This window comes from Brassica napus, chromosome C9 (genome assembly GCF_020379485.1).
Source record: "Brassica napus cultivar Da-Ae chromosome C9, Da-Ae, whole genome shotgun sequence".
Lineage (NCBI taxonomy): Eukaryota > Viridiplantae > Streptophyta > Magnoliopsida > Brassicales > Brassicaceae > Brassica > Brassica napus.
In genome coordinates, this window is record NC_063452.1 from 27,135,503 (window position 1) to 27,149,544 (window position 14,042).

Sequence of the window (14,042 nt, forward strand, 5' to 3'; positions counted from 1 at the left end):
TCATGGAGTGGAACTGCCTGTTCACAATGAAGGAGAACATCGCCTTATCAGCAACTGGGTTGTCCTCGTCAGGATTGTAGAGGCGGGCTGATGCGAGGAACTGCCTGGTCAAGTCAGCATAGCAATCACAGTGAAGATCGAAGATGTATCCTAGGCCAATCTTCTCGAACAAGGCTTCAATATCCTCGGTTATCCCCAATGCATCTGTAGTGTCTCTGTGAGCGAAGCGCGACGGACATATTTCCACTCCCCTCATCTGCTCATAGAAATCATCATCATGTATATCCCACTGCTGGGTTATCTCTCGATTCGCAGGATGAGACCTATCCGTCTTTCGGAACCTGCCCTTTGTGCTGAGCCTAGCAGTCTGTACCGAGGAATCCCCACGCTCACTCTGCTTCTTCTGTCTCTTAGGCATTATCTGCAAAATTAATTCATCAAAACCCAAGTAAGAGACATATAGAAAAACACTCTTATATAATCATTTCTGATCAACATCCTAAACATGTAAAAATTTAGCACACATCTCTTCTCTAAACACAAAATAACACATCACACTCCATTCCAATTTTCGTTTTTCAATTAAACTCGAAAATTAATTTTTTTTTTTTTTTTTTTTTTTTTTTTTTTTTAGGCAAAATCGCAATTCATCCTACAAATTGGCAATCTAGGTAACCCATGAGTATAATCATCACAAATAAACCATCCTAGATGCTATTTCATTTAGAATTCGGAGATTCCCCTAAATCTAACCCTAGGGCGATTTTTGATTCCCAATTTAGAGAGTCATACCTGTGTCTTGATGAAAACTGATGGTAGAAATGGATAGAGCTCGAAAAACTAATGAGTTTAGCACCAAGAATTACAAAAATCGGTTGAGATATGATGAAAATCGATTTGCATGTTCTTGAGAGGTTTGAGAGAGTTTGAGAAGAGAGGAAGATGAAATCAGAGGTGTTTGATCGTTTTTTACGCGAGTTGGAAATTTTATGAGTGTTTTCCGGTTTAAACTAAGTGAAATTAAACCGGAATATACATACCCTAGATCGACCGATCTCACGCGTAAGGATCGACCGATCCGTGACATGGATCGACCGATCTGCGTATGACGGATCGACCGATCGCTTACCTGGATCGCCGTTCTGTTTCTTTCGGATCGATCTATGCCTGATCGTGATACATGCCTAAAAATCATCTAAAAACACAACCAAAAATCAATTCACACAAGAAAATATAATCACAAAAGAGAAAGAAAATCAAACCATGTGGGTTGCCTCCCAGTCAGCGCTTGTTTAAAGTCGCGAGCCTGACTATTTTGTTGTCCTTAGGCGAGATCGGGTTCCGTTAAAGGAATGTTGGTTCCTTCTTCGGGTTTTGCATCTGTGAAGTAAGGTTTTAGCCTCTGCCCATTGACGGTGAATTTCCTCCCATTGTCTTCCAAGACAACAGCTCCATAAGGTCTAACCTCTGTGATGGTGAAAGGTCCGGACCAACGAGACTTAAGCTTTCCAGGAAATAGCTTGAGTCTAGAGTTGAACAGAAGGACTTTGTCTCCAGCAGCGAAGTCTCTCGGGATTATCTTTCTGTCATGCCATGCCTTAGTTCTTTCCTTGTAGATTTTGGTGTTCTCATAGGCGTTCAACCGAATCTCGTCCAGCTCGTTCAACTGAACCATCCTCCTTTCTGCTGCGGTTTTAATGTCGAAGTTCATCAACTTCGTTGCCCAGAAACCACTGTACTCCAATTCCACAGGTAGGTGACAAGACTTTCCATAGACCAGATTAAAAGGAGTGGTGCCCAAGGGAGTCTTGTAGGCGGTTCTATACGCCCATAAGGCGTCATCAAGCTTCACAGCCCAATCTTTCCTTGTTTTGCCTACAGCCTTCTCCAAAATCCCTTTGATTTCTCGGTTCGATATTTCAACCTGCCCACTTGTCTGAGGATGATAAGGTGTAGCTACCTTATGCTTTACTCCATGTTTCTTCAGCAGTTGATCGAACGTCTTGTTGATGAAGTGAGAGCCTCCATCACTAATAACCACTCTCGGGATCCCGAATCTTGGAAAAATGACTGTCTTGAACATTTTCTTGACGACACTAGAGTCATTTGTCTTGCTGGCTACTGCTTCCACCCACTTGGAGACATAATCAACCGCAACCAGGATGTACTCATTTCCATAAGAAGATGGGAAAGGGCCCATAAAATCAATTCCCCACACATCAAAAACTTCAACTTCAAGGATGAAATTTTGGGGCATCTCATTTCTCTTACTGATGTTGCCCTTCCGCTGACATGCATCACACTTTGAGACAAACTCATGGGCGTCTCTGAAAAGTGTAGGCCACCAGTAACCAGCCTGCAGGACCTTAGAAACCGTCTTGAATGTTGCAAAATGGCCTGCGTATTCTGAACTGTGGCAGTGGAAAAGAATCCCTTGCATCTCATTCTCCAGGACACATCTCCTGAATAAACCATCTGAGCATCTCTTGTAGAGGAAGGGATCATCCCAGTAGTAGTGGTTCACATCTCTCATGAACTTTTTCCTCTCATATCCCTTCAGGTTCGGTGGTTCAATTCCAGCACATAGGTAGTTTGCAAAGTCTGCAAACCATGGGAGATCATCCTGAATTTGTCTCATGGCACAGCAATCAGCCTGATCCAAATACTCATCCTCCAGCAAGGTGATCACATAGACATTCTCCTCGGGTAATGTATCATCCAGTGGTGTTTCAGCTTCCACTCTCATTCGGGAAAGATGATCTGCCACTCCATTTTCTGCTCCTCTCTTGTCTCTGATCTCAATATCAAACTCCTGTAGGAGTAAGATCCACCTTAAGAGTCTCGGTTTAGCATCTTTTTTCGTCATCAGGTACTTCAAGGCTGCATGATCTGTGTGCACAATTACTTTCGAGCCCACCAAATAGGACCTGAACTTCTCGAAAGCATAAACTACTGCCAGCAACTCCTTCTCAGTGGTAGCATACTTGATTTGAGCATCATCAAGCGTTCGGCTGGCATAATAGATCACATGGAGTTTCTTGTCTTTTCTCTGCCCCAAAACAGCTCCAATCGCGTAATCACTTGCGTCACACATTATTTCAAATGGCAAGTCCCAATCTGGTGGCTGCACAATGGGAGCACTGACTAGAGACTTCTTGAGAATCTGAAACGCAGCGAGGCAGTCAGCATCAAAAACAAACTTCGCTTCTTTGCACAGCAGACGGGTGAGTGGCCTCGCTATCATAGAGAAGTCTTTGATAAACCTCCTGTAAAAACCGGCATGTCCCAGAAAACTCCGAATATCCCTCACTGTCCTGGGAGGCTGTAGGCTGGTCATAACTTCAATCTTTGCTTTGTCAACCTCGATACCCTGCTCTGATATCCTGTGACCCAAAACAATGCCATCTTTCACCATGAAATGACACTTCTCCCAATTTAACACCAAGTTCTTCTCCTCACATCTTTCCAGCACCTTGCACAGATTAGCAAGGCAGTCGCTAAATGAAGAACCGTAGACTGAGAAATCGTCCATAAAAACCTCCATAATGTCCTCAATAAGATCAGTAAAGATCGACATCATGCATCTCTGGAAAGTGGCAGGAGCATTGCACAATCCGAAAGGCATTCTCCTGTAGGCAAAAGTACCGTATGGGCAGGTGAATGTTGTCTTCTCTTGGTCGTCTGGATGAATGGGTATCTGAAAGAACCCGGAGTAGCCATCGAGAAAACAGTAGTAGGGGTGGTTGGCTAGTCTTTCCAGCATCTGGTCAATGAAAGGAAGTGGGAAGTGGTCCTTCCTTGTGGCTGAGTTTAGCTTCCTGTAGTCAATGCACATCCTATGCCCTGTGACTGTTCTGGTAGGAATCAGCTCATCCTTCTCATTTGTGATGACAGTGATGCCACCCTTCTTAGGAACCACATGAACCGGGCTCACCCAAGTGCTGTCTGAAATTGGGTAGATCACCCCTGCACTCAACAGCTTTAGAATCTCCTTTTTCACAACTTCCATCAGTTTGGGATTCAGTCTTCGCTGGTGCTCTATGGACGTCTTTGACTCATCCTCCAAGTGAATCTTGTGCATGCAAAGATCTGGAGAAATACCTGTAATATCATCCAAAGAGTACCCCAATGCTTTTCTATACTTTCGCAATTTTGAAAGAAGCAAAGCGGTCTCCACATTATTCAGGTTAGCACAAATAATAACAGGATATGTGGAATTCGGTCCCAAGAATGCATACCTCAGCCCAGCTGGGAGGGCTTTAAGTTCCACCTTTGGAGCATTCTCCTCACTCCAATCTGGTTGGGAGGATGACGGTTTGACGGTTTTATCGGTGCCTGAGTCTTCAAGGCTGACATAGGCGACATGCTTCTCAATCGGTGAGGCTGAATCCAAAATCTCAGAAAATCCAACCACTTCTTGGTTCATGAACCCGAACTCACTCTCCCTTTGGGTCAATGCGACTTGTAGAGGATCATCAGTGTGCAACTCTTCATCCATTTCCTCCACCAGTTCAGTCAATGTATCAACCCAGAAAGTCTGTCCATCAATAGTCGGATTTTTCAGCACCTTCTCCACATTGTATCTCATCGCCATGTCTCCTAGACGTAAGTCTATATGCCCATTCTGTACATCAATCATGGCTCCAGCAGTAGCTAAAAACGGTCTGCCCAAAATGAGAGGATCTTTAGGTTCCTCTTCCAGCTCCAGAACTACAAAATCGGTAAGTACGTATCCCTTTCCAACACCAACAGGGATGTTCTCTAGTACACCGACTGGTCTTCGCACTGATCGGTCAGCAAGGACCAAGGAGATCCTTGTAGGTTTGTAGTTCGTCATGCCTAGCCTCTCAGAGACAGAGAAAGGCATTAGGCTCACTCCTGAACCCAGATCGCAGAGACTCTTCTCAAAAGTAAGTGATCCAATGCGGCATGGTAGAACAAATGCTCCGGGATCTTCACGCTTTTTAGGCATGACATTTTGTAGAACTGCGCTACACTCCTCATTGAGCATCAACACACCCCGCTCTAGGCTCATCTTATCGGTAAGAATCTCTTTCATGTACCTTTTAAGAGAAGGTACCATCTTCACCGCTTCAACGAATGGCAATCTCACATGTAACTCCCCAACAAGGTTCTTTAGCTTCTCGTACTCACGTTCTTTGATCTTCTGCCTTGGTCTGGATGGGTATGGAGCCTTAGGAACATAAGCAGGAGGCGCCACATACACGTCTTCAGGTTCAGAGGAATTTGGCTTTGTCGACACAGGATCGGTCGATCCAGATGGACCGGATCGGTCGATCTCCTTCCCCTTGGATCGGTCGATCTGTTCTTGAGATCGGTCGATCTCTTTCTCTTTCGATTCCTCAATCGTTTTTCCACTCCTAAGTGTTATAGCATTCACAAACTCCTTTGGATTCGTCTCTGACTTCCCTGGTAGAAATCCAGGTGCTGTTCTGCTGCTGGAGGCGGTTTGAGCAACTTGCTTTTCCAAAACTTTCAAATGGGTGTTCAAAGCTTCAAACTTCCCATTAAGCTCTCCATACATGTTATCCACCTTGGTGTTTATCTCTGCAGTGCTATTCTTCTGACCTTCTAGCACCATTTGCAGCATCTTCTTAATTTCGTTATCCTGAGAAGGCTGTGACGAAGAGGCATTTCCTTGATTCTGATAGTTGTTGTACTGCTGCCTTTGCTGAAATCCTGAGTTGCCCGAGTTGTTCCCCTGATATTGATTTCTGTTCTGAAATCCTTGGTTGAACACACTCTGGTTCTGATTCTGGTTCTGCCTGTTTCCTGCCTGAGGGTAGGACTGATGTTGTGGATTCTCCACATTGTTGCTCCGGTAAGACAGATTATTTTGCTGATTTTGATTCCACCCAAGGTTCTGATTGTAGCCTCTGTTGTAGTTTCCTTGACCACCAATGTAGTTCACATCAGCCTGCATATCACTTGAATCATCACCAACAGCTTCTTGTGAGGAACGATAGCCTTGCTCCTCCACAAATTTCACAGATTTCTGATCTCTCTTGAGAAGCATCTCAATCTTGGCATTCAACTCATCTATCTTCTTGGATTCATAACCAACACCCTTCTGGCTGGTATCAAACCTTGACTTGCGGTTTGCTTTGCTGGATGACAGGTTGTTCAACAAGGTGTAAGCTTCTTCAACAGTCTTGGTCATGAAATCACCATTACTTGCTGTGTCCATGGCATCTTGACTCTCTTCATGAACTCCATTATAGAAAATGTTCAGCAAACTCACATCAGTGTAGCCATGGTGAGGGCAGTCCTGTGTGTACTCCTTGAAACGCTCCCAAGCCTCATGAAAGCTTTCTGAATCAAGTTGCTGAAAGCTTCCAATTCTGCTTCTCAGATATGTGGACCTTGACTTGGTGAAGAAATGCTGTAGAAAAGCAGCTCTTGTCTCTTCCCATGTAGTAAGAGATCCTGGAGGGATGGACTTTAACCATCTGATAGCTTTATCAGCTAAGGAAAACGGGAACAACCTGCATTTCAAAGCGCCTTGAGGAACTCCATTATGTCTGCTGGTGTCACAGACTCGCTCAAAATGCTCCAAGTGATACATCGGGTCCTCAGACGGGTTTCCATGAAACGGATTTTTCTCCACCAAATTAATGAGACCAGTCTTGATCTCAAAGTCTCTTCTCTCAATGGGAGGTGGGCGAATCCCAGAACGATCGGCATAGAATGCATCTGGTGTATCATAATGTGCAAGCGTCATCCTAGGCATGCCATAGTCTCCAGCCTGTTGTCTTGCAGCTACACCAGCCTGCTGATTATCACCAGCATTGTTGCCTTCTCGTTCATTTACAGGAATTGGATTTTGCGGGTTGTCCTGAAATTGGTCTTCTTGGTGTTCAGCCATTTCAACCTCTTCAGCGGACTCAAGTCTTTTCTTTTTCACTTGTCTCTCTAGGCGGCCGAGCTCTAACTCCAAAGGTATTAAATTCGATGATCCTTTGCTTCTAGTATGAAATCCGCTCATTCACCTGAAAACACAAACAGAAAGAGAAAGACAGAAACATTAGACAAAATAAAGAAAATGCTATAGTCTTAAACTGATCATTAACTCTAGGGTGACCAAATGGTCCCCGGCAACGGCGCCAAAAACTTGATGTCTCGAGTTTTAACCCGATTATCTAACTGCAAGTGCACAGTAAAGTACGCAGTAGTAATACGGGATCGAATCCACAGGGACCGATGATCACACGTAGAGTTGCAGACAAGTTAATAGCTACAGCGAATCAAAATATATTTTTGATGGTTTTTATTTAATTTTCTCTAGTGTCACAAAGCATAAACAAGCATGTAAAAAGATGATTTAAACGATTTGAAAACTATTTTAAAACAAACGTTGGGCATTGGGAATTCTCAGGGATTTCTTTTTAATCAAGATACAATTAATGGAAGACACAGGGATATATTAAGAACCGTCTAGAACTCAAACACGATATTAGAATTAACCTACTTCCGTAGCGCTAATTCTCTATGTTATAGAAATCTCCACACTAACTTCCGCTGAGTTTCAATTTCTAAACAAGCATTAAGAACAGGTTCAATATGTTCACAAAGCGCAATAACATCAACTTCCGAGGGTTAAGGACACTTTGCTCATCTAAAGTATTTTCGGAAGTTCAAACAATCACTTTCGGTGCATCAAACAATCTGAAATCATGAACTAAGTGATCAATTCAGTTCAAGCAGTAAGAAATCCATTAGATGAAGAACCAAAACGTAATCCCTTAGTCTACACACGTTTTATGGATCAAAACATCAAGAAATCCCCTATGAGAACCCCTAAACCCAACTAGATGACTACTCACACATAACTAAGCAAGAACAAAACGATTTTGATGAAGAAAACATGATAAGATTGTATTAAAACAGAGTAAAGGTTCAGAAGATCTTCTCCAAATGGTTTTGAGATGAACTCCTTTACAAATCTTCACAAATCACACCAAAACAAGTACAAAACACTCAAATCTTCTCTCTAGAACTTGTAAATCTCCTCCTTGGTCGCCCCTGGTCTTTTCTGAGTCTCAAAGGTCGAGTTCTTCCCTTTAATTATTGAGGGGAGTGGGTAAAAAGGAGTGAAAAGCTCGTTTGTGCGTGTGGAGCCCGTAGCGCCTGAGATCGGTCGATCCACATGGCTCGGATCGGTCGATCTCGTGTATGAAAGCCTGGGATCGGTCGATCCAGGTATCCCGGATCGGTCGATCTCGTGCTCTGCGCGATCAATACTTCATTCGGTCCATTGTTCGGTCCATCTTGCTTCTGAATAAATCCCGAATGCGTTCTTTTCTTTCAAGCTATCTAGTAACCTGCATATTACACTTAAGAACACCAAAACGCATCAAATAGACCAAAACATTAATTAAAACCGACCATTTAATTGCTCCAAAACGAGTTTAAAACCGTTAAAAACACGGAATATCAGGCACACCGACACGCTTTTGAAACCTTAGATCGTCTTCAGAGATTTGTTATCGCATGAATCTCCAGAAGCTAGCACACAGCCCTTTGGTGGCAAGACAATGCTTCTCGGCGGGGATTTCCGGAAAATTTTGCCAGTTATTCCACACGGAAAAAGGCCAGACACCGTTCTCGCATCCATCAGCAAATCATATCTATGGAAAATGGCGCGAGTATTCACCTTATCCATCAACATGCGGCTGCGGCAAGAAGACAAGGACTTCGCAAAAAGGATTCTACAAGTCGGTGATGGGGAAGCTGACACCTTGGCGTCCAATAAACCAAAACATAAGGAAGGGAATCAGATTATTGTGGATAAAAGATTCTTGATCTCTCGCTCAGATACACCACACGAAGCTTTGGCGCATGCTGCATATCCTAACTTCCTCCAAAACTACCGGGATAAGGACTACCTAAAAGAGAGAGCCGTGCTGACACCTACCAATAATACCGTACATGAAGTGAACGCTTATCTCCTCTCTAAGATCCCATCACAGGCTAGAGAATATTTGAGTTCTGATTCAGTGGAGTTAGAAGCTACGCCAGACGATGATTGGACCACCCACTACCCGCCAGAGTACCTCAATTCACTAGAGTTTTCGGGCCTCCCAAACCACAGATTGTGCCTCAAAGTTGGAGCTCCGATGATGATGCTGCGCAATCTTAACCAGGATCAAGGTTTGTGTAATGGTACAAGAATGGTGGTTACTCGCCTAGGTAACAGGGTTGTTAAGGCGAGAATCATGACTGGAACAGATGTTGGAGAAGAAGTTTTGATCCCTAGGATACAACTTAGTCCCACCGATACCATGCATCCATTCACCTTTAACCGAAGACAATTCCCGATCAGACTGTGCTATGCCATGACGATCAACAAGAGCCAGGGTCAAAGCATGAACCAAGTTGCTTTATATCTTCCTCGCCCTGTTTTTACTCATGGTCAGTTGTACGTTGCCATGTCTCGAGTAACAACTCCGAATGGGCTTAAGATTTTAGACGAGACTTCCAATATGAACGGTGAAGATGGAGTTACTAATATTGTATACAAAGAAATCTTTAAGGACGTCCAAGTGACCGAGGTTAGAACTACACATTTACTTTATACTTTTTATATACCCCAATCAGTGTGCATTGACTAATTGTCGTTATTTTCATTGCATATTGGTACGACCCATTCCTCTCAGTGATCGGAGAAACACGGCGTAAGCATCGATTTGGACAAGTTCTCTTGCTATACCGAACTTATTTTTAAAATTTTTAACAACAGTTTATTCTCAGGACATGCAGTCAATTAGTTGGTGACCTTATTACATTTACTCAAAACATTCTGATTTTTTAAAATTTACTCTATCCTCTGTTTTGGTTTTATATGCTTCAAATACTTTCCGACTAAAATACTCAAATAAAAATAACATATAAGTATCTAACATATAAGGATATATATTTAAAATGAGACATAGCAACTGGTATGATGCATAGATCATCAAACAATTCACTCCAACGAAACAATTAAAATTAAATTATTTGAACGGTTTTAGGTTTGTACAACTGAAGCAATAGCTACTGGTATTGTCCAGACATCCATATTCCTAAATTTCATAAAACTACCAATTACTTAACAACGTATCACAGAACCCTTACAAACCATCAAACTCTCATGCATTCATCCTTCCAGCAACAAAAAAAAAAAAAAAAAAACCATGAGACATACTAATACGTTAGCTTCAAGATCGTTTTATAATGCACACCCCGTCTGTAGGGCGGGCCGATCCTAGTAGAATGTATATAATATGGTTTACTATACCCAAACCTTTACGTAGTAAATCTAAACCCTAGGCATTAACCTATAAACCCAAATACAATCTATAAATTGTTTTCCAATATTAAACACTTGAAAGCACATTTACTTGGTTAGCATGTTCCATATCTTATATTTCATATAGTCTAAGTAGTATAGCAAACGAATGTTCCAAATAATCAAATTTGTCCAACACTCGAAAAATGAATTTCATATTACAATCAATCACACAAAATGACAAAGAAGAGACCTATCAAATTTAAAAACATGACATATTATTACATTTTTAAGGAGTGGTATAGAAATATGTCTCAAATATTATGGTAACTGTACATAGGTAGCTATACTTAAGAATATATACTATACTATTCATTTCACCAAATATAGTATAGACGGCGAGTTCATCTTCTTCAATTCTTTTTTTAGACAGGCTGATACACATTCATTTCGTTCACCATCATTATTCTTCACTACCATATAGTGATCGTCTTCATCTCCTCTCTTTTTTCCGACACGATGATGCTTTTACCGACTCGCCGTTGTTGTTCTTCACCACTGGATCTGTAAAACAAAAACAGAAACGAAAACATAGTATGTAAACAAAAGCATGATTGTGAGAATCAATTGAATTAAGAAAAAAAAGGAGAAAAAATGAAAGAGTTGTTGTGTGTGCTCACCGTCTACGCTTTCATCGTTGTCTGTTCTTCACCACTGGATCTTTAAAAGAAAAACAGAAACGAAAACAGAGTATGAAAACAAAAGCATGATTGTGATAATCAATAGATTTTTTTTTAAAAAAAAGAAAAGAAATGAAAGAGTTGTTGTGTGTGCTCACCGTCTATGACTTCATCGTTGTCTCTTCTTTAGAACAATTGATTGTTCTTTTGGTGAAGTATTGAAAGAGAAGAATTATGTGACAGAAGAAAATGTATGATTTTGTTGATAATCTGAAGAAGAAAGAGAGACAGTGGAAAGAGATGGTGGAGTAGAGACGTGGCGGTGATAATGATGGATTAGAAGATGTGGCTAAGAGTTTTTTATATATTTTTTTAACTATTTTTGTTAGTAGGTTTCACTGGTTGGTTGAGAATGGTAATATGGCAATAATCTATAATGTGTACCGTGTATATTGAAAAAACAGAGTTTTTAGATAGTGGGTGAATTATAATTTGTTTGATGGATGTACGATGCAATTCCCCTTATTTTAATCTATAAGAAAAAAAGAAGAGAGGGCAGTTTTTTTTTAATAGAAAGTTAAACACCCTGTTGGCAACTTTGAAGAATGACGACAATGTCAAATCTTCCAGAGGAATTGGTAAGGGAGATACTCTCTAGAGTTCCATTGACATCTCTGAGAAAACTGCGATGTACTTGTAGAACGTGGAACGCTTTATCCAAAACTCAGGTTTTTGGTAAAGAAGCAGCAAGGAATCAGTTTCTAGGGTTCACGGTGATTAATGGTAGGGTTTGTTCTTTGAGACTTGGTTTCCAAGGAATCCATAACGAAGGAGACTTGGTTCATAAATCTACAAAGAAAATAAGTAAACTTGATCATACTAATATCGAGAAAGTTTTCCACAGTGATGGCTTATTGTTATGCGTCCGAAACAGAAGTAACTTCGTGGTGTGGAACCCGTACCTGGGGCAAACCAGATGTATTCCACCCGCCAGTAGTGATTTCAGATTTTATGACATGTTTTGTTTCGGATACGACAAGAACAACCGTAACCACAAAATCTTAAGGTTTTGCTACGATAATGATGAATCCCTTTTCTGTTTCGAATGGTTCGATTTTAAGACTAGTTCTTGGAGGGTTCTTGATATCGAACCAGACGTTGATCTAGATGTTTACCGAAGTGGGGTGTCTTTGAAGGGAAACACTTACTTTGTTGCTCAAACTAACAGACCAGGGGGTTGTAGACGTTTTACTCTGTTTCGATTTTACAACAGAGAGGTTTTGGCGGCCTCTGCCGTTTCACTATGATGCTGTAGAACACGTGGTTCTGTCTTGTGTTAGAGAAGAGAAGCTCGCTGTGTTATATCAAATAGAGAATACAATGGAGATTTGGATTACAACTAAGATTGAGTACGATGATGTATCCTGGAGCAAATTTTTGGAAGTGGAGATGACACCGCTCAATGGTTTTGATTATGACTTTGATACTGAAACTGAGAGCTTCTTCATCGACGAGGACAAGAAATTCGCTGTTGTTTGGTGCAACTAGAAATCAACCAACGGAGCAAGAGGAAACCCAAAGATTGCTTTTATCAAAAGAAACGAAAGAAACTGAGAGCTTCTTCATTGACGAGGAGAAGAAAGTCGCTGTGGTTTATATTGTATTCGAAGAGATAAACCAATCAAGGGCGAGACCTATTGCTATCAAACCGCTCACATCATTGGGCAAGATGGATACCTCAAATCTGTGAGTGTCGCAGAAGCTCCGGAGTGTGGACTTGATGAACTATTTGTGATCTTTTCTTATGTTCTAAGTTTAGTGCAACTAGGAATCAACCAATGTTGCAAGAGGGAACACAAAGATTGCTTTTATCAAAAGAAAATAAAAGAACGAAACTATTAAATTTAGTTAATTATGTAGTTTCTATTGATTTTCATGTCGTTTTGAACATAACTATTGATGGTCTTGAGTTTTGCTATGTTCAATCTCATCTAATAAAGAATTGTTTTTAGACTCTTTTGTATTGTTCCTCTGTAGAAGTTGAATACAGAAGTTTTTGGCTTCCTTCGAAATAGTTTGGTGAAAATAGTTAACACTTAATGAACTGAGAATATCTCCTGCTGAGACTCCAGTTCAATTTTAGGGATAATACAACAGCAATTTACATTGCAACAAATCATGTAGTCCATGAGATTGCCACTTTGTTCGTGAACAGCTAGACAAGGGATTCTCAAAACACTACACGTTTGAATTAAAGATCAAGTGGCGGACATACTAAACATTTGTTTCCTCATCAATTTGAACATTTAAAATCTACGATGAACCGACATAACGTTTTGGGAAAGCTCGTCTTGAGGGAGAGACTAGTGGAGTGCAGTTGGTTGAAGTCTGGTTAGATCGGTTCTTAGATGACTCTCTTATGCTTAGGCACAGTATAAATATTTTTTTGTGCACAAAAATTTCATTAATTGAAGCCTAACGCGCTTCAATTACAACTGGAAATATGCTCGATGGTAAGATAGACAACAATAACAATAATACAATAAAACATAGAAGTGTTAAAGAGAGACTTTCTCGAAATAAAGAAATCCGCGGATAATCTTAACTTAAATCCTTGAAACCACCGTTCAAAAAAGCTTCAATCAGTGTAAAGCGACGTTGAAATATCCTAGTGAACGGAGTTGGCAGAGGGGTGAAAAGCCGACTGAAGCTAAAGAACCCATCAAACGAATGAGACCAGCTCTAAAACCGACTATGTTGACCCGAGAAACTAGGTAAATCTCAAGTAATTCTGAAAGCAAAAAGATCAGTAAACAAAATTGTGAGGCAATATAAATATTTACTAAATAATCAAATCGAATTTGTGCGGCTTTCATCTCTTAAATAATATAGATTGTTATATAATTTGTTTACAATAGTTGTTTTGTATTTTATATTGGGGGAATTGGAAAAATAGGACACTTTGAATTTTTGTTTGTCACAATAAGACTTCTCATATTTTTAGCAATTCTGGACATGTTTTTACCCTTCTTTAATGGGAAAAATAGTAAATTAAATTTTAAAAATGTAAAAAA

At 40.7% G+C, this 14,042-nt stretch overlaps 2 protein-coding genes and 1 non-coding gene across 3 annotated transcripts; all 3 read left to right on the plus strand.

Annotated features, from left to right (window-relative positions):
• The first annotated feature begins 6,269 nt into the window (after positions 1-6,269).
• LOC125593645 lies at positions 6,270-6,376 on the plus strand. The gene has a single exon (XR_007329545.1). It is a non-coding gene; the product is annotated as a small nucleolar RNA R71 (small nucleolar RNA).
• Positions 6,377-8,657: 2,281 nt separating this feature from the next.
• On the plus strand, positions 8,658-9,699 carry LOC111213706 (ATP-dependent DNA helicase PIF1-like). Its single transcript, XM_022715523.1, has 2 exons — positions 8,658-9,572; positions 9,619-9,699. Exons 1-2 carry the CDS (start codon positions 8,658-8,660, stop codon positions 9,697-9,699), a joined length of 996 nt encoding a protein of 331 aa, XP_022571244.1.
• A 506-nt stretch (positions 9,700-10,205) lies between these two features.
• LOC106417526 (F-box protein At1g54550-like) lies at positions 10,206-12,536 on the plus strand. Its single transcript, XM_048768297.1, is given in 2 exon segments — positions 10,206-12,275; positions 12,277-12,536. Coding segments are annotated over 2 exon segments (942 nt in total). The 5' UTR covers positions 10,206-11,573; the 3' UTR covers positions 12,517-12,536.
• The last annotated feature ends 1,506 nt before the right edge of the window (positions 12,537-14,042 follow it).